This window comes from Callorhinus ursinus, unplaced genomic scaffold, assembly GCF_003265705.2.
Source record: "Callorhinus ursinus isolate GAN/ISIS: 27379988/994484 unplaced genomic scaffold, GSC_fseal_2.0 scaffold5, whole genome shotgun sequence".
In the NCBI taxonomy this organism is placed as follows: domain Eukaryota; kingdom Metazoa; phylum Chordata; class Mammalia; order Carnivora; family Otariidae; genus Callorhinus; species Callorhinus ursinus.
The window spans coordinates 33381742-33404729 of record NW_027397067.1 but is presented as its reverse complement, the minus strand read 5'-3'; the positions used below and the strand labels follow the sequence as shown (position 1 = coordinate 33404729).

Here is a 22988-nt window from a genome sequence, read left to right as displayed (position 1 = left end):
GTTCTGGACTTTTCGCCAGGGTAAGTGTGCTGTTCCTTTTCAGTCAGAATCAATTCCTTTAGGGTAGATTACAAATGACTCCTTTTAACCCTTTAAAATGGTGTCTGTAATGAATTATATTACAAATATGCTCCGGACCAAGAAGTTTGGCAATGAATATTCTGTTACATATTCAGCTTGTCATTCACAATCAACTCTCTCTCCCCTCTCTTCTGAACTGTCTTATTTCTCCTGAGAGTTATCATTGATATTGGATAAATAAAAAGAAGTTTTAGGCTAGCTTCCCAAACCATTCAATAGACTTTCAGGAAAGAAAATCTATCACTTCTGGAAAGGAAAAGAAAAGAAAGGGGGAGAAAAGAAAAGAAAAGAAAAGAAAGGAACACAAAAGAAAAGAAAAGAAGAGAGAGCGGGAGAGAGAGAGAGAGAACTACCCAGTGATCATGCCTGAATGAAGGCTCCTGAGCTAGACTGCAATTGCATTTGATCTGTTTCTCTGTTGATTTTGTAAACCTTTCCAAAGGTTTCCATAGTAACAAGTGAATTATCCCCTCTCCCCCCAACATTTTCCAAGGATGTAGGAGGGATACAGATAAAGGTTGGTGAGAAAAAAAGCTACAGTATTTTTTTCTACTACCAGGATAGATCTGAAGAAGTCATGATTAGTCTTTTAAGGAATCAAGTATGTTTCTCCCACCACAGTCATGAGAAAAAGTTGGGTCAGAATTTACTTACATCTCTGATGTCTGCGTTTGCTCCTGTACATGGTCATTCTGGAAAAATCCGACTTTCTAAGAAGTAATTGCTTTGACCACGGAGACAAAGAGATGGGTTGTGTTCCTGCTTTGCAGTAAGACTGTTGCTCACTGACAGAAGGTAACCAGCAATCACACAGTGAAAGCCAGGGTAATACCATTCTCATAAAATTACAGGGGAGACGCTACAGCCTGTAACTACTCTATCTAATGCAAATCTTCCAGAGAAAATTGTATTCCCTTCACCTTCCCCCAACTGATATCAGTTAAGTTCTCTAATAAAATCTGCACTATGAAAGTGCTGTGCTTGAAGCAATGTTGAGTTAAGAACAGATTCATGTATTTAGCAAGAACAGTAAAACTGAAAATACAAATATGAGATATAAAAACCCTTTTTTGAGATTTATGGAAATTAAAAACTATCCTTTGGGTTCACATGTCTTTTAGCCACCCTAGAATGCTTAGATTCGTATTTTATTTTTGAAATTCTACTAAATTCTTTCTGTCTCTGAGCTCTCAATGAATGCACTTTGTATGCTCAATTATTAAAGCAATTACCACTTTTAGTTTTGTCTATTTCTCCAAACAGACTGCTTCTCAGGCAATGCAGGAATTGCAACATTTTCACATTATCTCCCCAGGCCTAGAATAGAAGGGGCATGCATTAGGGTATCAGAGTCAGTGAGTGCCTACTGTGTGCTGGGCACTCTGTCCGCTCCTGAAAGAAGACTTTCAGGAGTCTTTTGCCTGCCTTCCCCCCTGCTGCCTCATTTTTGTCCTCAGACCTCTATTTTCACAGGATTGTGGACATATCCTTATCTGAACACATTTCACACTGTCAACTGGACAGCACGGAAGCTTTGTCTTCATATCCCTTGGACTCTCTCTGCTCTGAGAGCAACGCCCGCCTGGTACTCCGCAGCAGCTCAGGAGCACTACTTCTCCCAAACACTCCAAAATTGTGTATGATTTCCAATCTCCTTCCTGTGCTAATGAGGGTGTCTGAAATGCAGTTTTATTTAAAATACCAAAGGATTTAGACACCAGCGAATAACTTCTATGTAATAAGACTTCCTGATTATACATTAAGCTTCCATCTTCCAGCTAAAAGCAGAAGACATTTTCAATTGCCAAAATTCCTTTTTAGTGTTAACAAACTCAGTCTACTTACTGATAGCAGGAGACATCCTTTTTAATAAAAGGATTATTTCAGTGTCAAGAATATTTTCATATTTGGGGCACCTGGGTGGCTCAGTTGTTAAGCATCTGCCTTCGGCTCAGATCATGATTCCAGGGTCCTGGGATCGAGTCCCGTATCAGGCTCCCTGCTCGGCGGGAAGCCTGCTTCTCCCTCTCCCCCTCCCCTGCTTGTGTTCCCTCTCTCACTGTGTCTCTCTCTGTCAAATAAATAAATAAAATCTTTTTTTAAAAGAATATTTTCATATTTAAGTAATTACTACATTTCGTAATCACAGATTTCAAGAAGAGCATGTCGGCAGGTTTTTAGCAGTATTCCTGTCCACTTTCTTTGACTTTTCACTAACAAACTGTAGTGTTTAGTGAGATTTTTTTGTCAAAGACCACTATGGTTATATCTTACTGTAAGACATAGTCAATTCTGAAACACTAGAAGGATTTTCCTTGTTTTCTCTAATAGTGAGATTAAAATATTTCAATAAATATAATAAGTAGGCTTTTTCTTAATGACATACAATACACCTTATATCCCACAACCTTTTACCTGCTTAATTTTTCTCCACAGCACTTACGTATTTGTTTTTTGTCTCTGCCTACTAGAACATTAGCTTCCAGAGGACAGGCTTTCTTTTTTCAGGGATATATATCCAGAGGACATATTAATGCCTGGTATAAAGTGGGCTCTTGGTAAATATTTGCTGAATAAAGGAGTTTTTATGAACTAATTTAAGTTATAAAGACAATACAACTATAATTAATTTTTCAATAAATCTGGACAAGAGTCAAACTCATGTTTATTGACTGAAGTTACTTTCTTACTTGAAGCAAGCACTTATCATTTCATGTCTATCTTTTGGCCCCAAAGTTAATTTGGACGAGTTCACTGTTTTGGATGGAATTGTATATACTCACAGATGTGAAGATAAATTTTAAATTTACTGAAGCAAAGTCACAACCACTAAGCAAGTTCTCCTTTATAAAAGTCACCCATGCCAGAAGACCAACAAACATAAAATTTATTACAACTAAACAAAGTTAAAACCATTTGTCTGACATACGTGTACACATACCTATGATATGAATAAACATGTCATTGGTGATGATGAGGCAGAAATAGCCTAATGATACAATGACATAAATGGTATTAATTTTTACATTATTGCATGGTTCTGTCACATGTGTAGTTTTTCTCTTTTCACATTGTTAGTACTGTAGTATCCGTAATTAACATCGATCTGAACAATTTTTGCAAAGGCTATGTAACAATTTAAATTTGTTCACATATACTGCAACCCACCACCCAGTCTCATTCATTATCACACAGACACACATGAAAACAAGTATCCTGACTTGTACTCCTCAATGTTTGGTACACTGTTGTGCTCCCAATCTTGCACCAGGGTTCTTTCATTGTTTCCACATAGGGATTTTCATGCTTTCAACTCTTTCTTACATTACTCTTCTTACCTCAGGGAATATAGAGCCATCCACTCTTGGACCTCATATCTGTGCTTAGTGCTTTAAACCATCACGATTGGGGACCTCAACTACACCTAATGGGTTGAGACCAACTTCACGAGTACCACGTTGCAGCACAGGTAGAGGAAGTAGCTGAGGCAGAGGAGGAGGTCTTGGCTGGGAAATTTTCAGCCACAAGAATAGGGAGGAAGAATGCAGACATATAGGACAGAAAAGGTAGCTGAAGAGAGAAGGCAGGTCCAGGTATCTCATTCTTTTTTCCCTATCCTCTTCAAGAATCCAGGCTGAGTACTGTTGTTTTATGTTCAAAATCAGCTTTATGCCTATAACGTCAGAGGTCAAAAAAAAGCATTACTTGCTTTTTAAAATATCTATCTACTCCCTGCAACGTGATTTCTTTTAATGGACTCAATCTTTTTTTTTTTTAAGATTTTATTTATTTATATTAGAGAAAGAGAGAGAGCACACAAGCTGGGGAGGAGGAGCAGAGGGTGAGGGAGGGAGGTGAGCAGGGAACCCAATGGTCACGGGGCTCGATCCCAGGACCCTGGGAACATGACCTGAGCCAAAGGCAGACACTTAACCAACTGAGCCACCCAGGCGCCCCTAATGGACTCAATCTTTATACTCCATACTTAAAATACAAATCCAATGAGTGTTGATAAATTGGGAAGGACGACTTATCATATAAATTCAAATGATTATGTCAATATCTTTCCCTTTTTCATAGAAGGAACCATTTAAAAAATAAAAGTATCTGGCAAAGTAAGAGAAGATGACTTTTAACATAAAAGAAAAACAAGGAAGGAAGGAAGGGTGTGTATTGTGTGTGTGTGTGTGTGTGTGTGTGTGTGTGTGTACAATGAGAGATAAAGGAAGTACTCTGTGCTGCTATGTGTCAAGCACTGTGCTAAGTATACATCATGTCATATAATCTTTGCCATTCTGTTACTTAGCTACCCCTACCTTCCTTTTAGAAATGAGCAAACTTTCCCCAAAGGATGGCAGGTGCAGGTAATATTCAGGGACACTGCATGACTTAGGTAGTTGTGTTGAGATTATTTTGTTAGAAAATAGACCAATATGATTTTAGGACTGAATTAAGGGACAATGCACTGGGTAGCTGCTGGAGAAGACTTATGTAAAAGTGTCATTATAATGTCACTAATAATACACTGAAATCAAGAAAATGATGTTTGCTGGAACTCATCACAGGGAATGAACACCGTGGTTTAATGAGAGCTAACATTCGTTTAGGGAGTGCACATTAGGTGTTAGGCGTTAGGGTGTCTTCTAAGAGTTTTATGGGATTAATCACTGAATACTAAAAACAATCCTATGATGGATTCACCCACCACCTCCTCCTATCATTATTATTATTTTTATTATTTTGTTTTTGCCCCTTTTAATGTTTCAGTAAGATAAGGCTGAGAGATTAAGTGTTCTGACTGAAACCTCACAGAGAACAGGAGATAATGCTTGGCTTTGAACTGGCTGATCTTTCTCTAGAGCCCATGCAATACTGTAGCATGCCATGTAAGGTTGAAGGGATACTTTTGGTAGCTGTTTAGGCCATAGGGAATGAAGACCCACAGAGACATATTTCCATAACAACTAGTAGTGCTCAACTCACTCCTAAGAGGGATGAATGCAATTAACTGCAGGGTTTAGGCTGCTGGCTGCTGGTAGGGACATTCAAGTTCAGAAACACCATGGACTGCTTGGGACAGCAGAGGTCTGCTCATGTCAGCAGCAGTGCTGACTTCCCTTTCTCATACATGTCACCTCACCCACCTCTCCTCCTGATGCCCCCACCCTCATCCTTTCTTCCAAATAAAACACTAAGAGAACATTTAAAGAATACCAAGAGTATCAAATGATTAGCCCACCCAGAGTTCTGACATTCTTACCTGGTTTAAAAATTACAATATTGTATGTAAGTGATGAATCACTAAATCCTACACCTGAAACTAATATTACACTGTATGTTAACTAAGTGGAGCTTAAATAAGAACTTGGAAGAAAAAAAATTATAATATGTGTTAATTTTGGTAGAACTTCTAAAAATTTTATCAAGACACAGTATATGGACGGTGTAGAAATATTTTTTTAAAGATTTTATTTATTTATTTGACAGAGAGAGAGCAAGAGAGCACAAGCAGGGGGAGCAACAGAGGGAGAGGGAGAAGCAAGCTCCCCGCTGAGCAGGGAGCCCAATGTGGGGCTCCATCCCAGGACCCTGGGATCGTGACCTGAGCTGAAGGCAGATGCCTAACCGACTGAGCCACCCAGGCGCCCCTGGCTGGTGTGGAAAATTTAACTTGAAATGCATGATACTTATATTTCAGAGAATTACTAAAACAATAAAATGGTAAAATTGAAAATGTGTTAAGAAATGAATTTTCCAAAATTCCTCATTTACAGATGTCTGGTCTACCACAGAGAGCTCTTACAAGTTAGCTGGACAGAAAACTGAAGGGAATGGAGGGGCAGGACCTCAAGCTACTCAAACCAGGTACTCACAGCAGGACCCTCAATCCAGGACACTCCAGAGTTAGCCTAGAGCCTCTGAGCACCCTAGCCTGAAATTATTTCTTTAATTGATCAGAGTGATATCTCAACTTTCCTTTGGTCAGTTTTTCTCAGGTTTGCACAGAAAGTTACCCACAGTTAACCTTTCTCTTATGTCATTCTTGTCACCCTACAGCACAACGCACAGATGTGGACCTTCTCTACCTTTCCCTCACCAGAATGTCAGCTGTCTCTGGGGGAACTCTGCCTTTTCTCTGCTCAGATATGAGCTCTGCCTTCTTTATTAAAACATCTCCTTGCTAGTGTAACCCCTATAAATTCTTGACAAAAGTCCTTTGCTCAGGTACTTTCAGGGATAACATCCAAATATTTTCAACCTCAGCACAATCACTGATCCATTTTTTCGACAATTTAAGGAAAAATACCTGCATTTTCTGTGCATGTCTATATTAAATAATTTGCTGTCTTGCCTAATGTTCTGGAACTGGATCCGTTATCTGTTTGCCCAGAGTCAAGTGCTCTCCTGTTAGCAGATAATCTAAAAATAGTTATTAATTAAAGTATTGAGTGGCTATCATATTAAAAAATCTTCTTGTCATTTTACCTCATACCTCATTTGACTGATAGATTTCTCATTGTTCTTTTTTAAATCAGAGAAAACATAAAACTTCCTAATGTTCGGCTCAAGTTTTCGTTTGTAATATTTGTTCAAATGAGTGAGAAAATTTCCAGAATGATGCTTCTTTATACTTGACTGTTTGTACTTGACAAACAAGTCAACTGTATATTCCCTCCATTTGATTCATTAAATGTTTTTATGTATTTGGAAAAAAATTTTCTAAGATTTTTTGTAAACTATAATTGGATTTTATTATGAAGTCTTTATTCACTTCTTTGGACTTTCTCCAGTTTCTTATGCTCTAATATCAAACAAGTCTTTGAAATCACTGAATTTTTAAAAATATTTAATACTTAAACGTATTCAACACAGTTAAATGTTTCTCCTTTATAACTCACACTGCCATTGGCTTTATTTTCACTGAATCTCCTTGGTAATTGTTTTTGAGCATTCTCACGTTTGCTCATTTCCCTTTCTTTGTGTGGTTCCCATCCTACCTTCTTTTAGTTTCATTGATCTTTTAGCCTAAATTTGATTTTTCAGACTTAGTTTTATCTTCTTAGTGGTCTTATTTTCCCATTCATATTTGGATAAATTTATTTTCATTGTCTCAAGGATAATGGCATTCTATCTTTTTAATCCCATCTTTTGGGTGGGCCCAAATATTTAATGGCTCTTAAAAGATTTTTTTTAAAGAAGACATATGATTAAATTAACCTTGAATTTTCTACAGATTATAACTAGAAATATGAAGTAAGGTATTTATGCCTGTGTAAATAATTTATCTCACTTCAAAGTATTTTAACAAATGTTGACTGTTACACAGTAAAAATGTAGCAATCCTAGATCTAAAAAGTACAAAGTCTCTTAGGGGTGATAGCCACATAAAGGGTACTATATTCATAACAAATTACCTCACAGACATGTGAACACAATACTAGAGTTTATTGGGCGTCAGCATGGTGTGGGGGAATTGCTGTACCATGTTCCCTGGAGGTGTTTTAATTATGAAAAACACTTCCTCAGTACCTTACAATTCTGTCTCAGACATAGCACCTTCACGGTGTCCTGGGATGGAGGGATACTACTGATTTTACTTGGAATAATGGTGAAACATTAAAAAATCCTTAAAATCACAATAGTTTCCAGGATCATGAAAATTATATGTAGAATTTCACTATAACAGAATTTACAAAATAAGAAATATATACTCTATTATATCTCTCTTCCTTTCTGTATCTATATCTATCTATCTATCTATCTATCTATCTATCTATCTATCTATCTATCATCTATCTATCTACTTATCATCACCTATTTACCCATCTACCTACCTGTCTTAAAAACCAGAGTTGTGAGTTGAAGAACTACCAAGCAAGACAGTGTCCAGGGTGTTTGGAGGATGAACGATACTTCAGTGGCCAGACTCTGGTTGGGGAAGATCCTTAAAGAAGTAGAGAAGATGCAGGGTAATGGCGGTGACCAGCAAGTGGCACCTGAGGCAGATGAAGGCAAAATGTAGCAAATGTCCATGGAGAAATACATGCTAAAAGTCCTCTTGCACAAATTGCTGATTGCCCAGGGCATTGCCTTTCTCTATTTTCTGGCCGATTCTTATCTCAGTCGACTTCTTCCATCAAACTTGCCCTCTTTTCTTTCTTGCCTCTGAACTAGAGCATCTGGTCTTATCTTTCCATTCTACTTTTTCTTCTGCTGTCTTTTATCTATACAGAATTATACCTTATAGGATATATGTGGTAGTGGAGTATAAGTAGGGGGTAAGTCACCTCAAATTCTTATTGGTATAAGGCAGAGAATAAGTGCGTTATGCTAAAAAAGGCTGACTCACAGGATTTAGCACTTCATTGTATGATGCCTTGCATTCTCTGCTTCAAAGAGGATATACCACACTGTGGTTAGGACCACATATCTGAATTTCACATCATCACCCGTAGAGTCAACCACCATTAGTTTCATAATACAAACAATGTAAATACATATGAGATTTTTAAAATGAAAATAGTTCATTAATTACAGAATTTGAATGAAATCTTATAAACAATAATTAAGTGCTTATTTAGTGCCAAGGATTTTACTTATGTGGTTTTATTTAATCTTGAAACAGCTATGTGAGAAAGGAATCGTCATCTCATTCTGCAGATACGAAAACTGAGGTTCAAGTGAGGTTCAGTTCACAAAACTAGCAGGAAGTAGAGCTGGAATCTGCATCCAAGTTTGTGAACTGCAAAAGCCATGCCCAATCCATGATACCCCTAACTTATATATTAAGTGAATAAATGTCAGACAATGAAATCAAATTCAGAAAAAGTAGAGAACAGAGAACTTTATCTAGAATTTTACTTCAGTTTAAATTGCTGGAGTTACTGCTATTCTTTTGGAAGATATACCTGCTTTTAATGTGTGACTCAATGGGAGAACAAATTTGATACATAGGATTTCAATATGGAATTCATTCTGATACCCATCTCAGGACTCCAAATAAAGGATTCTAGGGATGCATGTACAAGGATCCTAAGATATTTATGTAAACGCAGCACAGGAGCCTAATCAATGCATTTGACATATTTATATTAACCTACGATCCAGTATGGATTTGGAAAATGTTCCTCAAGGAGATGAATCAGGTGGGTGAGAATGACCTGGAGAAAGTTTCCAATTAAAAATAGATAAAATTAGGGGCACCTGGATGGCTCAGTTGGTTAAGCATCTGCCTCCACCTCAGGTCATGATCTCAGGGTCTTGAGATCGCGGCGGGCTCCCTGCTCATCAGGGAGTCTGCTTCTCCCTCTACCTCTGCCCCTTCTCCCTCCTTGCCTCTCCTCCCCACTCCACCCGTGCTAGTGCTCTCTCTCTTTCAAATAAATAAAATAAAATAAAATAAATAAAAAATAGATAAAATTAGGTGATAAATTTAAGTGTACACACCACACACATACACACACAATCTTGAAAATATTGGGCTAGACATTACGATGGTTTGTGATTTAAAAATATAATATTTAAAATGGGCAAAGAGCAATACTAAGGTGTGTGATTGTTTATGGACTTTTAAGACCTGCTGGCTAAATATGACTTTCTATTTATGGATCACATTCAGCATATATTGGTTTTTAATGATAACATCAAAATTGTTACTTCAAAATTTCTAATCATTTCCAATGTAAAATGTGCATAAAATATCTTAAGTATATATTAATAGAATTCATTTCAGCCTGTCTAGAGAAGTGGAATACACAGCAGTCCTGTTCTCCTAATTTCTTTCCTGTTCATATTTAGTTATAATTATCACATTGATGAGAGACTTCAGCCTGCTGAGTTGAATAGATTGAATTTTCAGGTATAATTTAGCATTACATAGCCCAAGGGTATTTCAAGAATCCAGCTCCAGTCCTCATTTTGTGTGTATTTGTGTCTGCTAAGGGGCTGAGAACCACCTGGATAGTCTTTGACCTCACATATGTGTTCAAAGACAACTATTTGAATAAACTCTGCATTTGCCATTACCAACACAGCAGTATGTGAACAGTAAATATGTAAATGAAATTCATGATTTTCTTACTGTTATAAAAACCGTTTTTAAATGTTTACTTAAACGGCCTTAGATACAGAAACAGGACTGTAAGTGGAAAAAAGAGTCTCAAATTTTATTTTCCAAACTGTCTCTTTTAGTTTGATGAACACTAAATCTCAAGCTATCTTTAAATCATGTCTGGGAACGCTTTTGAAAACCCACCTGGACTGTGCAGTAAATACATAAATGCGTCATTAGGGGGCTCACAAAATAGGAATAAAAATACAGCATGTGAAAAGGTGATTATTCAATTTCAAAAACCTTTGGTTCCCAACTTCTAAGCCTACTTAAAGAAATCTTTGTAAGAAAGTGGCATAACAGAGAAGGAACTGGCCTTGTGACCACCTGATCTTGATTCAGTGAGAGAAAAAAAAGGGGGAGTTTATTGTATGTGTTTCCAGTAGCATAAATATCTATATGTTCCCACCAGATTAATCAGATTAATCTGATTTTTTATTATAAAATTTAGGATTCTGTGTATGATCCCTCCCTAAAATGAAATTAATTTAATTCTAGTATTTTTTCATATATCCAATACAGATAGTTCATGCACTCAAGTTGTGCCATGTGGGTAATGTGATGGTGAGGAGAAACAGACACCATTGTTCGGATAGTTTTTGTTTTAGTGGGGGGTACAGACATTAACTGATAACATAAAATATATTCTGTCAGTTCAAAGATGGGTGCTCTGAAAGTAGATGTGTGGTCCTATGACAGCGCATGAAAAAACAGCCCTTGACAGTAAGTTGGTTCATTCTTCTCTGACGCTCTGTGGATGAGAGCTGTGGAAAGAGTGCTGAAATAGTAGTCACAGGCGACCACGAGGTATTAGTGAGAGGTAGACCAAGATGGGTGGAAAGCTTACAGGAAGATGTGGATGTATAAAGTGGATGATGGTACATAATTGGTATTCAACAAATAATGATGATAGAAGTTATTCTTATGTTAACTTTGTTACCAATTTGTAACAGTACTCCAAACAGTTGTTCATTACTCAAATTAAGACAATAATAGTTAATAGAATTCTATGCCTCATTACTCCAGTTCACAGATACTTATGAAGCATATACTTGCACAAACTAGAAGGGGGCACAGGAAGATAAAATAACCATGGTCTTAATCTTGATATTTTATTTACTAGTAGATATTATGTGAATCCAAAGGTTTTTAAAAAGAATGTTTAATGAAAATACCAGTTAAAATTATCTGTCCATATCAGACAGAATAAATGTATACAGTACTCTGACATTCTAAATGCTGGTTTGAGTTTTGCAGAAATGGCAGTGAATGGTGACAGAAAGTTGTGTAGTAAGTCAATAAATATCTGACAAGAGCTAATTTCACACAGATCGCTGGACAAGACATCTTGAGCAATTTCAGTGGAAGCAAAGCAAAGTGTATCTATGCTAGAGAACATCATAGGAATGAAGCCAAGATACACGAATGTGAGTTGGTGTCGTTGGCCTCAACGGGTTAGTGACAACTGCCCAACTATACTCAAACAGCTGAAACTAATAAAATGCTGAGTGCAAAGGCCTGACACATTCTGAGAAATAATGGTTAATAAATATGACTTTAGAAAATGGTAACAGGAAAACTTTTATAACGAGGACACCAATCAAGGCATTTTTGGTTAATAGTCATTCCACTTGACATTAATCAACATCTGACAATGTCAATTGTTATCTTTTTCTCGAAAACTCTATTCTTTGGCTTCTATGCCATTGTTGTTTCTTATTTTCCTTACTAGTATCAAATTTACATTTACAGATCAATCTATGCAAAATGACAGATTCATAATCATATTCAACTAGAGTTGCTAAAGTGTTTTAAAGCTCAAGATTTGGAGACAGACTGGCTTATTTATTTGGATACCAGCTCTGCCACCCAGCTGCATGAACTTGGGCAAGTTGCTTTATATATCCATAAACAGTTTCTTCATCTCTAAAAGTTTCCTCATCTATACCACCCTCCCAGGATTATTACAAGAATTAAATGAGTTAATATATAAACTGTGTTTAGAACAGTGACCAGTGTAAGCATTAGCTGTTATTATGAAATATATCTATACAGATGTCCAAAACTCATATATAGCAAATCTAGCATGTGCAACAAAACAAAACAAAACAAAACATGCTTTTCTTGCATTGTTTCTGGCCAGATTTCAGCATGTAAAACTATAATCCACTATATCTACTTCATTTGTTACTATATTCCCAGCAGCCAGCTCAGTGTCTGAAATATACTAGCTATTCTACAAATATTTATAAATGAATGAATGTATTAGTTTTCTGTTTTTGCTGTAACAAATTACCACAAACTTAGTGGTTTAAAATAGCACAAATTTATTTTCATAATTCAGGAAGTCAGAAGTTTAAAATCAGGCATTGTTCAGGCAACATTCTTTCTGAAGAATTCAGAGGAGAATCTGTTTGTCTTTTCAACTTCCAGAGGTTGCTTATCTTCCTTGGTTTCATGGCCCTGTCCACCTTAAAAATATGTCACTCCAACCACTGGTTCCATTGACAAATCTCCTTTTTCTTCCTTTCACCTGCCTGCATCTCCTGTAAGGATACTTTTTTTTATCATTGGCCCATTCAGAAAATCTAAGATAATACAAGCATTTTAAGATCCTTAATTTAATCATATCTGCAAAATCCCTTCTGCCAAATAAAGTAACATATACATAACAAGTTTTGGGGATTAAGATGTGGATATTTTAGGAAAGGCATTATTCTCTCCATCATAGTCTGCATGCTAACTCCCAAAGAGTCATGTCTATCCCACATACAAGGGTCTCAATCCATTTTAATAAAAACTCAAAGTTCAGAATCTTATCTTATCACCTCATCAGTCCCAAATTCAACTGGAAAAACTGCATTATGTTTCAAAGACTGGGAATAATCCTCTGTGGCTCTTGGTTTCCCCTTCCAGGACTATAACCCTGCCCTCAGGGCCCATGGTTCCATCCTCTGGGATGGTTCTGCCCTCGGAGTCATCCACATTTTTTTCTAGAGAACAGTACATTTGTAGTAGAGGAGTTTTGTCATACTATTTCCTGTCTGTAGAATTTTGTTGAGTCCAGCAGTCTCTTTATTTTGTCCTTTCTCTGTCCCTTTCACTTCAAGATGGCAGTATGTCTGCTTGTATAACATCTTCAAGAACCGTGTGGTTCATCCATTAGACAAGCAGATCCTCCATAATTCTTTTGGGGAGTTCTCTATTTCTGGCTTCTGCTAAGATGGCTAAGAGGGTCCATAAGACACATGCCTATCTCTTCAAAGGACCTCTGTGTGACTGAACACACTGACCTTCTTATCCTTTCAAAGCATTAACAATAGGTTGGCCAGCCGCACTCTTCATAACATCTCTGGAGCTTGCTTTCCTGACAGTGAATCTCCTTATTTTGGCATCTTTTGCAGTCTGGATAGACTGAGAATTCTTCACATTATCACATCCTGGTTCCTTTTTGGTTAACAGTTATTTCCTGAATTTCTCTCTTTCATCTTACATTTTACTATAATCAGCAAGGAGAAATCAGGTCATACCTTCAATGTATTGCTTGTAAATTTCCTCAGCTAAATATCCTAATTTCCTCAGCTAAATATCCACATAACTGCATTACAGTTACCACATAACAGTTCATCTGCTTTCCACAAAACTGTAGGACACAATTTAGCAAGTTTTCTACCCTTATATAACAAAGAAGTGCTTTCCTGATTTTCAATAACACATTCCTCATTTCCTTTTGAGTCCTCACCACTATCCCTCAACTTAACATTTTATGTCCTCCTTTCTACCAGCAGTCTGCTTATTATGAGTTAAGTATTCTCTAAGGCAATGTAGATTTTTTCTATCATGTTCCTTACTTTCTTCTGTGTCCTTAAACTGAAATCTGTTAAAAGCAATCTAGGTTTTTTGGATCATATTCAATATTCCTCCAGCCTCTAGCCATTACCCAATTCCAAAACTAGTTCCTGATTTTTAGATATCAGTTACAGCTACACTCTACTGTTAGGTACAAAAATCTTCATTAGTTACATATTACTGCTGTAACATATTATCATAGTAATAGTGATTTAAAACAATGCAAATTTACACTAAGACACATTATAATTAAAATGTCAAAAGTTAAAGAAAGAATCTTAAACAGCAAGAAAAAAACAACTTGTTATGTACCAGGCAGGGACTATCAGTTGTTTTCCCAGCAGAAACTGGAGGCCAGAAGGGAGTGGTATGATAAATTTAAGTACCGAAAGCAAAAAACCTACAACTAAGAATTCTCTACCTGGCACGGTTATCATATAGAATTGAAGAAGAGATAAAAGGTTTTACAGACAAGCAAAAGCTAAAAGAGTTCATCACTATGAGACTGGCCTTAAAAGATACGTTAAAGGGACTTTTTTAAGCTTTAAAGAAGGGTCACTAATTAGTAATAAGAAAACATATGAAAGTAAAAATCTCACTGGAATTAATCTAGCTTTCTAATATGAAGATTAAAACACAAAAAGAGTAAAAATAACTATAAGTTAAAGGATACATAAAATAAAAAGATGTAAACTCTGACAACAAAAACATAAAATCTCCCAACAAACAAAAGTCCAGAACTAGATAGCTTAACTGGTGAATTCTACCAAACATTCAAAAAGTATTTAATACCTATCCTTCTCAAACCCCTCCAAAAATTGAGGAGAAGGCCACCCTTCTAACTTATTTTACAATGCTAGTGTTGCCCTAATACTAAAACCAGGCAAAGACACCATGCGTGCGCGTGCACACCCCCCCACATACACACAACAATTACAGGGCAATAGATGCAAAAATCCTCAGCATAATATCAGCAAACCAAATTCAATAATAATACATTAAGAGGATCAAACACAATGATCAAGTAGGAATTATTCCAGGGATGCAAGAATGGTTGAACATCTACAAATTAATCATCTTGAATCATCACATTAACAAAATGAAGGATAAAAACCCTATGATCATCTCAATAGATGCAGAAAAAGCATTTGACAAGATTTGACATCCACTCATGATAAAAAGTCTCAGCAAAGTGCATATAGATGGAAAGTACCACAAATAATAGAGGCCATATATGACAAGCCCATAGCTAACATCATACTCAATGGTGACAAGGTGAAAGCTTTTCCTTTAAGATCAGGAACAAGACAAAGATGTCTACTCTCACCACTTGTATTAAATACAGTATTGGAAGTCCTATCCCAAGCAATTAAACAGGAAAAAGAAATAAGAGGCATCCATATTGGAGAGAAAGAAGTAAAACCATCACTATTTGTGAATGACATGATTTTGTATATAGAAAACCTCAAATGCTTCACCAAAAAACCTTTAGAACTAATAAACAAAATCATAAAGTCGCAGGATATAAAATCAATATTCAAAAATCTGTTGTGGTTTTATATACTAATAATGAACTATCAGAAACAAAGTTTAAGCTCATTTATAACCGCATCAGAAAGAATAAAATACCTAGGAATACATTTAACCAAGGAGGTGAAAGACCTTTATGCTAAAAATTATAAGACTTTGATGAAAGATATTGAAGAAGACACAAATAAATGGAAAGATATTCTGTGTTCATGGCTTGGAAGAATTAATATTGTAAAAAATGTCCATATTGTTCAAGGCAGTCTATAGTTTCAATGCAATCCTTATCAAAATTCCAATGGCATTTTTCACAGAAATAGAACAAACGATCCTAAAATTTGTATGGAATCACAAAAGATCCCACGTAGTCAAAGTAATCTTGAGAAAGAACAAAGCTGAAAGCATCATGCTTCCTAATTTCAAACTATATTACTAAGCTATACTAATCAAAACAATATACTATTGGTATAAAAGCAGACACACAGATCAGTAGAACAAAATAAAGAGCTGAGAAATAAACCCATGAATACATGGTCAATTAATTTACAATGAAAGAGGCAAGAATTTACAATGGGGAAAGGACAGTCTCTTTAATAAATGGTATTGGGATAATGGATAGCCACATGCAAAAGAATGAACGTATACTACTATATTATGTCATATACAAAAATTAACTCAAAATGGGTTAAATATTTGAATGTAAACCTGAAACCATAAAACTACTAGAAGGAAACAGGCAATAAGCTCCTTGACATTGACCCTAACAATGGTTTCTTTTGAATCTGACTCCAAATGCAAGAACAACAAAAGCAAAAATGAACAAATGATCAATCCAAAGAAAAAAGCTTCTACATAGCGAAAGAAACCAGCAACAAAATGAAAATGCTACCTACTGAATGGGAGAAGATATTTGCATATCATTTATCTGACAAGGGATTAATATCCAAAATATATAAAGCTCTCCTATGACTCAATAACAAAAACCCAAACAATCCAATTAAAAGAAAGGACAGAGGATCTGAATAGACATTTTTCTAAAGAAGACACAGAGGGCCAACGGGTAGATGACAAGGTGCTCAACAACACGAATCATCAGGGAAATATAAATCTAAACCACAATAAAATATCACCTCACAATTGTCAGAATGACTATTACCAAAAAGACAAGAAACATCAAGTGTTAGTGAGGATGTAGAGAAAAGGGAGTCCTGGTGCACTGCTGGTGGGAATGTAAATTGTAGCCACTGTGGAAAACAGTATGGAGGTTCCTCAAAAAATTAAAAATAGAACTACCATAAGATCCAGCAGTTCTACTCCTGGGTATTTATACAAAGAAAATGAAAACATTCCTTTAAAAACATATATGTACCCCTATGTTTATTGCAGCATTATTTACAATAGCCAAGATATGAAAACAAGCTAAAAATGTTCACTGATGGATGAATGGATAAAGAAAATGTGGTATACATATACAATAGAATACCACTCAGCCATATAAAATAATGAAATCTTGCCATTTTTGACAACACAGATGAACCTTAAGGAACAAACAAAAAAACCCCAAAATCCAGAGATACAGAGAACAGATTGAGGCTTGCCAGCAGAGAGAGTTGTAGGGAAGTGGACAAAATGGGTAAAAGGGCTTAAGAGGTACAAACTTCCAGTTATAAAATAAATAAATCTTGGGGATGTAATGTACAGCATGAAGACTGTAGTCAATAATATTGTATTCTATATTTGAAAGTTGATAAGAGAGTAGATCTTGAAAGCTATCATCTTAAGAAAAAAAAGTGCAACTCTGTATGATGATGGATGGTAGATCAATAGACTTACTGTGACTTATACTTTTGCAATGTATACAAATACCAAATCATGTTGTACACCTGAGACTAATATAATATGTCAATTATACTTTAACTTAAAAAATCCCTTGGGGCTCCTGGGGGGCTCAGTCGTTAAGCGTCTGCCTTCAGCTCAGGTCATGATCCCAGGGTCCTGGGATCGAGTCCCACATTGGGCTCCCTGCTCAGCAAGGAAGTCTGTTTCTCCCTCTCCCACTCCCCCTGCTTGTATTCCCTCTCTCGCTGTCTCTCTCTCTCTGTCAAATAAATAAATAAAATCTTAAAAAAATAACAGACATTTATTCCCTCAAAATTGCCTAGCTTGGGGCACCTGGGTGGCTCAGTCATTAAGCGCCTGCCTTCGGCTCAGGTCATTCCCTCTCTTGCTGTCTCTCTCTGTCAAATAAATAAACAAAAATCTTTTAAAAAATTAAAAAAATCCCTGAGTGGTGGACATATAAAGTTTCACTATAATAATTAACTGTAATATGTACATTGTAAAATGTACATTTGAAATTTTTTGTAGTAGAAATTAGAAAAAACCCTACAAATTTATTCTTAATTTCTGTGAATCAAAAATCTAAAATTAAACTGTAGGCCACTTTGCATTCCATCCTTTTGCTTCAGAGTGGAATTCCACTTTCTTGCCTCTCCCAGCTTCTAGAGGACGCTGGCATTTCTTGGCTTATGGCCTCTTCCTCCATCTTCAAAGCACATTACTTCAACAGCTGGTTCCCTTGTCATATCTCCTTTTCCTCACTTACACCCTGTTGTAATTACTTGTAATTACATGGACCCATCCAGATAATCCAGGATAACCTCTTCCTATCTCCAGATCTTTAATTTAACCACATTTGCAGAGTCTCTTTTGCTGTAGAAGTTATTGTATTCACCGGTTCTGGGGATCAAGACATGGACATCTTAAGGAGGAAATTATCCTGTTTATCACTTTGAGTGAGTGATACCCCATACTCAGGTTTCTTTGGTCATATTCTAGGGTTCCTTCTCTTATAACTATTCCTGTTACTACTTATTTACCAATGCATCCCTCTTAGGTAGGTCGCTCCTCCCCATTCCTATTATCACCACATTTTACCACTCAAACCTCTCCACTAGTTATACAGAGGTCTCTCAACTCTGATCTTTCCATTGGTCAATCCAGTTTTCACATTGCCATCAGAATGCCCTAATGCCCTCACATTTTGGTTCCTTGCTAAGTGGCTTCCAAATGACTATGGAATAACATCTAAAATTCTTAACATGACATTTATGATCTTCCAAACTCTGGCCTCAATTTTTCTTCTTTCATAGTCTTAGTTTCCACCAACCTCCATAATATGGACAAGGCATATAGATCTAGGTTGTTCTATAAACTTACCTGAATATTAATAGCATTTGTTTATGATGTTTATTTTTGAAAGGTCCTCCCTTCTATCCTATTTAACTCAAACAAAATATCTGTCCTGAAGCTTTCCTAGTATTTTCATTTTGGAATTTGTTTCTCCTTCCTTTATACTCACATTATTTATAATATTGACCACAATCTACTATAACAAACTATAGTGTGATTTGTTTTAGGATTGAAATTACATATTTCTGTCTGCCTCTTCCATAAGATCAGTTATGAGGATAGAGTCAGTTTCATAGGTAGCTTTATATCTCCCATAGTGCCCAACACTCTGTATTTAGTGGATGCTCAATAAAATGTTACATGAACTGTGAGACTATGAATTAAGAAATAATTCAACAAGAGACAAGCATGTACAAAGTTGCTTAATAGCCATTACGTTGCAAAAAACAGTGCTTAATGTGGCTTAATGCCGTGAGGGAAAACTAAATAAATCACCAATACCCTCTTCTGTGATTCTTAGGAAAACAATTTTCTACTCCTTTTGCTAAAGAAATGGCCATGATATGTAATACTTCATGTTTTGTATAGACCGGATTCTCTCTTTCCCGTGTGTGTGTGTGTGTGTGTTTGTGTGTGTGTGTGTGTGTGTGTGTGTGTGCCATTATAACTTTTACATTTCTCTTCTATTTTTGTATGGGAGTAAATCAACTCTTAATGAAATCTGGTGAGATAGAAGAGCCTTGCACCTATCGATCCACTAATATGGGGCAAATACAACCACATGGCATAATGAGTAAATGGGAAAAGGTAAATTACAACTGCAAAGATTCACTATTTAGTGGTACAATGCCATTTGATGGGTGCTTTTCTCATGCAGAAAGTATGATGATACTTATAATTACATGGAAAATTTTATTGGACTTAAAAGTAGAGCTTGTTATTTGAAAGTTTTCAAAAGTGCTGATGGAATTAAAATGACAAAATTTATTTTCAGTTAATATTCGATGTGATCATAGATAAGAGGGCCAAGATTAAACTCTAATTATAGAAGAGGTTAAAAGTTGTTCATCCATTTTGCGTGAACTTTTTTTCCTGGTAGAGAATGCTGACTGTGTTCTTTTGTTACCAATTAGGAACCATTTGCAGAAAACAGATTCACCTCTAGGTACTTTACTACAGAAAGGAATTTACTACAAGGCATTAAACAGCTTACAAGAACATTGGGAGGGATGGAGAAATAGACTTTAAATTGAGCTTTCATCAAAGCTCACTCAAAGCTACGTTGCAGAACTGAGCATCCAGAGGCACTGCTGCCATTTCTATGCTCAGGAAGTCACTTCACGACTACAAAAAAGGCTCTACAGTTGCCTGATTTAGAATCACGCCACCACTGCCATTGCTACAAGTAATATGCCTTGAGGATCCGGAAACAATTGCTCGCTCCTAAACCGCACTGTACCTATTACAATCCAAATCAGAAAAATAAATGACTCATGCTTTGCATTTTTAGTTTTCCAGTTTCTGAGGCAGAGCAAGTAATACCAGAAAGAGGTTGGAATAGATGTTATATCCATGTCCATCATATTCATCATATATGGTGAGTTGGAATATAAGAAATGCTATAATATGTCCACTTAATGTCTTACTTTGCCTTGAATCGCATAAACTAGACAAAATATGAAACATCTCTGAAAAACAATAACATTTTAAAAACAAAAATCCTGTTATGTTTCTCCGTGTGTAAAATGTCTAAGAGCTTCCATTAAATTAATAAATCCAAGGGAATGGTACCGATGGATTGCACACAAGGAACAAGTAAGTCTCTGCTCATAAAAAATTTTACAGCTACAGCTGGGAAGACAATGACTGGAAACATGACACCCAAAGCCCAGACTAATACTTCTATATGTAATACTCATAGGAGTAGAATTTATATCAAAAAATAACACACACATAAGTGTACAGAGGATAAATGTGGAACTTGGTACATTTTACAAAGTGTAATCAGCACCAAGATCCAGAAATTGCCCCCTCTTATCTCTTCCCCGTCACCTCTTTTTCAAGTTAACTACCATACCAACGAATAACACCATAAATTAGTTGTCTTTGAACTTTATATAAATAGAATCATGCCCTGTGTACTCTTGTATTTGGCTTCTTGTGCTCAAAATTGTTTGTGATATTTAAGCGTTGGTGGGGACCAGAATATTCTATGCACTTTAATTACTGAAGAGCATTTGATTGTATCAATACACTACAGTTTTTCTTGTCTATTCTAATGTTGATGGACTTTAGGGTGGTTTCTAGTTTGGAGCTACTAGAAATAACACTATGAATATATTTGTATAACTCTTTTGGTAAACATATATACTTGTTTTTAGGGGTATTATTTATATCTAAGGATAGGAATATATCTAGGAATTCATAAGGTAATGTATCAGTCTTAATAGACTTGACCAAGACTTTCCTTTAATTATTGTAGCTATATAGTATTTTCCAAAATGCTTATATCAATTTACACACCCACCAGCAATGCATGGGAGTTCTTGATGTTCCACATCCTTGCTAGTGTTTGCCAGAACATTTATTTTAATCATTTTGGTGGGTGTGTACTGGAATATCACTATAGTTTTAATTTGCATTTCCCTAGTGATTAATGAGGTTGTTAACCACTGTGTTTTTGTTCATTTGTATATCCTCTCTTCTAAAGTGCTATTTGAAGTTTTCTTCCATTTCTCTGTTGAGTTTTCAGTGTTGTTGTTGTTTTTTTCCTTTAATTTGATTTGTAGGAATTCTTTACGAATTCTGGATAGGAATCCTTTGTCAGATATATATATATATATATGGAGATAGAGATAGATAAATCAAATATTCTCTTCCATACTGTGGCTTGCTTTTCACTCCCTAAATGACATATTTGATGAACATAAGTTCTTATTTTTAATTAGGTCCAATTTTTCTATTTTTTTCTTGTGGTTATTAATTTCTGTTACCTTTATGAGAACTTTGTGTTCACCAAGATAATGAAAATATGCTTCTATGACTACTTCTTGAAGTTTAATTATTTTCACAAATTGATCTCCAGTTTAATTGAAATTAATTTTTGGTATGGTGTGTGTGGGGGGGTCAAGATTCACATTTTTAAATGTTACACCAGAACTGCATTTCTAGAATAAAACCAATGTGATCGTTACACATTCATTATCTTTTCTATAGATCGCTGCATTCAATTTGCTAATATTTTGCTCTTGTTTAGATTTTTGGATTTATGCACATGAAAAAACTTGGACTATATTTTCCCATTCCACTGATTTTAGCATTGCTTCTTTTGCATGTGTTTTTTTTTTTTTTTCCTGTGTGGAGTCTACCCTCCCTATTCTTCCTCCAAGAGAGTTAGAGCCACTCTCTTTTGTGGTTTTCATAGCACCTGGTGCATCCCTCTGTTAAAGGCCTAACCATTTGCACATTAGACTAAAAGGGGAAAAAGAATGCCAGTATTTATAGTTTAGGAGGTGCACTATGAATCTTTCTTAAATTAAATGAAACTGCACTTAATTCCTTAGGGATATAATCAGATAATTTGGAGGTCTTTTCATTTTGAATCTTATTGTGCCCCTTCTTAATTTACCCACCCTTCAACTACTTAACGGTGAAAATAAACTGTTCTTATTAAAATGCACAATTTAATTTTCCTCCAGCAAAAAGATTTAGAAAACCAAAACATGATCTATAGTTTCACCTAACCAGAGATGGCTAGAATGTCCCAGATTTGATCTCAAGAGAGACGTGTAGAAAAAGATAACCCTCCCTGTAATCCAGAAGGCCATACTTCATGTATGACAGAAACCAAAGTCCCTTTGGCTCTCTTTCTGTAGCAGTTCATCACAAGCGCATTTATCATTCTAAATCTCTTATAAAGTTATCCTGACAAACAATACAAAATGTTTGCTTTGCAATAAAACTGAAGAAAGTAATTTTAACTTTTAGGTTTAATAAATACCAGCCATGTGGAAATTCTCCAAACAGTGCTTTAACCTGCCTGTAAAAATGTTATAACTGTAAAATGCTTACAGATGCTAGATATTCTTTTCCTTTTAACCTCAAAAATCACTTTTATAAGGATAAGGATTTTGGCTATCACACCATTTAAAAGCAGTTATGTCATTTCTTCCCCCTGTGGATTCCCACATTTCTCTGACTTAGCTTCATGATAAATTTATAAGAAATA

The 22988-nt window shown here is 35.8% G+C and overlaps 1 protein-coding gene across 11 annotated transcripts in view; it reads right to left on the bottom strand.

Annotated features, from left to right (window-relative positions):
• RALYL (RALY RNA binding protein like) overlaps positions 1-22988 on the bottom strand; it is a 682789-nt gene that overhangs the window by 191782 nt on the left and 468019 nt on the right. Inside the window, exon 1 of one of the 11 annotated variants that reach the window (XM_025870781.2) lies at positions 736-862. The exons of the other annotated variants lie outside the window; for them this stretch is intronic. Coding sequence (XP_025726566.1) covers positions 736-772 — 37 coding nt within the window. The 5' untranslated portion in view covers positions 773-862. Of the gene's footprint in view, positions 1-735; positions 863-22988 lie in introns of those variants that run through there. 11 annotated transcript variants of the gene reach the window in all.